Below are 1,842 nucleotides of genomic sequence, written 5' to 3' on the forward strand. Positions count from 1 at the left end.
TAGTCTGGAAGGAGGGTGGACCTAATTCTTGCACCCGGTGGACACGGGTAAGAATGGATATGTTATGGACAAAGTGATTAATACGGGCATTATGAATAATGCCCGGGCATTATTCATAATGACCAACAAAATCGGGCATTGTAATAAATTTCAAGAATTTATCAAATTGACCGGTCATTATGAATACTGCTACCACCTAGTCGGGCAAAGTGATAATAATAGGTTGAGGAGTGATCATCCGACATACGTTAGCCAATCAGAACTTACATCTTACTTGCGCATGCGTATTGCATTTAGTACCGAATTTTAAATTTATGTGACCAGTAGTTAATCTTTCTTCTTTGACAAAAGTAACGATCATGGAGGAATCATTAAGTTATATGAATAATCGCTTCAACAACCGATTAAACGAGTTAATAGAAGAAAAAGGTGAGAACAATCAAATTTTTACAAAATCAGCATATTTGTCAATGATACGAAAAGTGAAAGAGTCAAAAATGAAAGTTACTTCTAAGTTACCCGAAGAATATCAGCGTTTACGTAGATATGACGTTGTATCTATCGGAAATTTAGAAAAATTAATTATGCCTGTAAAAGAAGATAATGCGATTAAATATTACGTTCACACGGAAGAAATATTTCAGATATTGCACGATGCCCATATTGCTATTGGACATGGCGGTAGAAACCGTATGGAAAAAGAATTAAGTACGAAATATAAAAATATTACAAGAGAGATGATCATAATTTACTTGAACTTGTGTGAAATCTGTCAGAAAAAAAAGAATGTTCCTAAGAAAGGCTTGGTAGTTAAACCAATTTTATGTAATAAAATGAACTCGAGATGTCAGGTCGATCTTACAGATATGCAGTCACAAGCCGATGAGGAATATAAATTTATACTCGTGTATCAAGACCATCTAACTAAATTCGTTCAACTACGACCGTTAAAAACCAAAAGGGCTGAAGAAGTAGCACATGTTCTTTTAGACATTTTTACAATTTTCGGTGCACCGAGTATTCTACAAAGCGATAACGGCAGAGAATTCGCCAATAATATCATCAAAGAAATGTGTAATATGTGGTCCGAGTTAAAAATGGTGCATGGAAAGCCCAGGCACTCACAAAGTCAGGGTTCAGTAGAAAGATGTAATCAAGACGTAGAAAATATGCTTAGTTCTTGGTTGGAGACTAACAATACTAACAAATGGTCGGAAGGGTTACGTTTTGTACAACTGATGAAAAATCGAGCGTATCATACTGGTATAAACTGCAGCCCCTATGAGGCCATGTTTGGAGCAAAGTTAAAAGTTGGACTAAAGAATTTTATACCCAACGAATATTTGATCAACGTTAATACGGAAGAGGATCTAGAGAGACTTTATAAAACTATCGACGAAGTAAGTCAAAGTTGCTCAAACTCTGAAAGTCCAGGTACCGTCCAAGAAAACATTATGAAAGATTATTTGATAATGCCACCCTTACATAGCAATATAACTGATGAAGTTCAAAGATCTACATCGCCTTTACGTGAAAAAAATCTAAACCAGGATGTTATTAGTATTACAGAATTGGTGAATGAAGAAGAAGAAACAATCGAAACAGTTGATCCAAAAATAGAAGAAAAAAAAAGAAGTGTGTCTAAAACAAGGGAGATGGCTTTGTTTAATCTTAAAAAGCAAGCAGAAAAAATGATTAATACATCAAATTCCAAATACACAGCAGCTAATGTTGGTGATACAGTAAGGATTCGTGTACCTGATGTAGATCGAGCCCGCAGTGATGGAAAAAATATTTTAGGTGTCGTTGTTGCGGTTAAAGATAAAAACCTTTACAAACTGG

General features: G+C 35.1%; 1 protein-coding gene across 1 annotated transcript; it reads left to right on the top strand.

Annotated features, from left to right (window-relative positions):
• Positions 1–208: 208 nt before the first annotated feature.
• LOC111617238 (KRAB-A domain-containing protein 2-like) lies at positions 209–1,832 on the top strand (the record flags this gene model as incomplete). Its single annotated transcript, XM_023358564.1, has 1 exon — positions 209–1,832. A coding segment is annotated over exon 1 (1,473 nt), but the record flags the coding sequence as incomplete, so codon positions are not given.
• Between the last annotated feature and the right edge of the window lie 10 nt (positions 1,833–1,842).

The sequence above is a fragment of the Centruroides sculpturatus genome, unplaced genomic scaffold, assembly GCF_000671375.1.
Source record: "Centruroides sculpturatus isolate CEXI.00-Female unplaced genomic scaffold, Cexi_2.0 scaffold1506, whole genome shotgun sequence".
Classification (NCBI taxonomy): Eukaryota; Metazoa; Arthropoda; class Arachnida; order Scorpiones; family Buthidae; genus Centruroides; species Centruroides sculpturatus.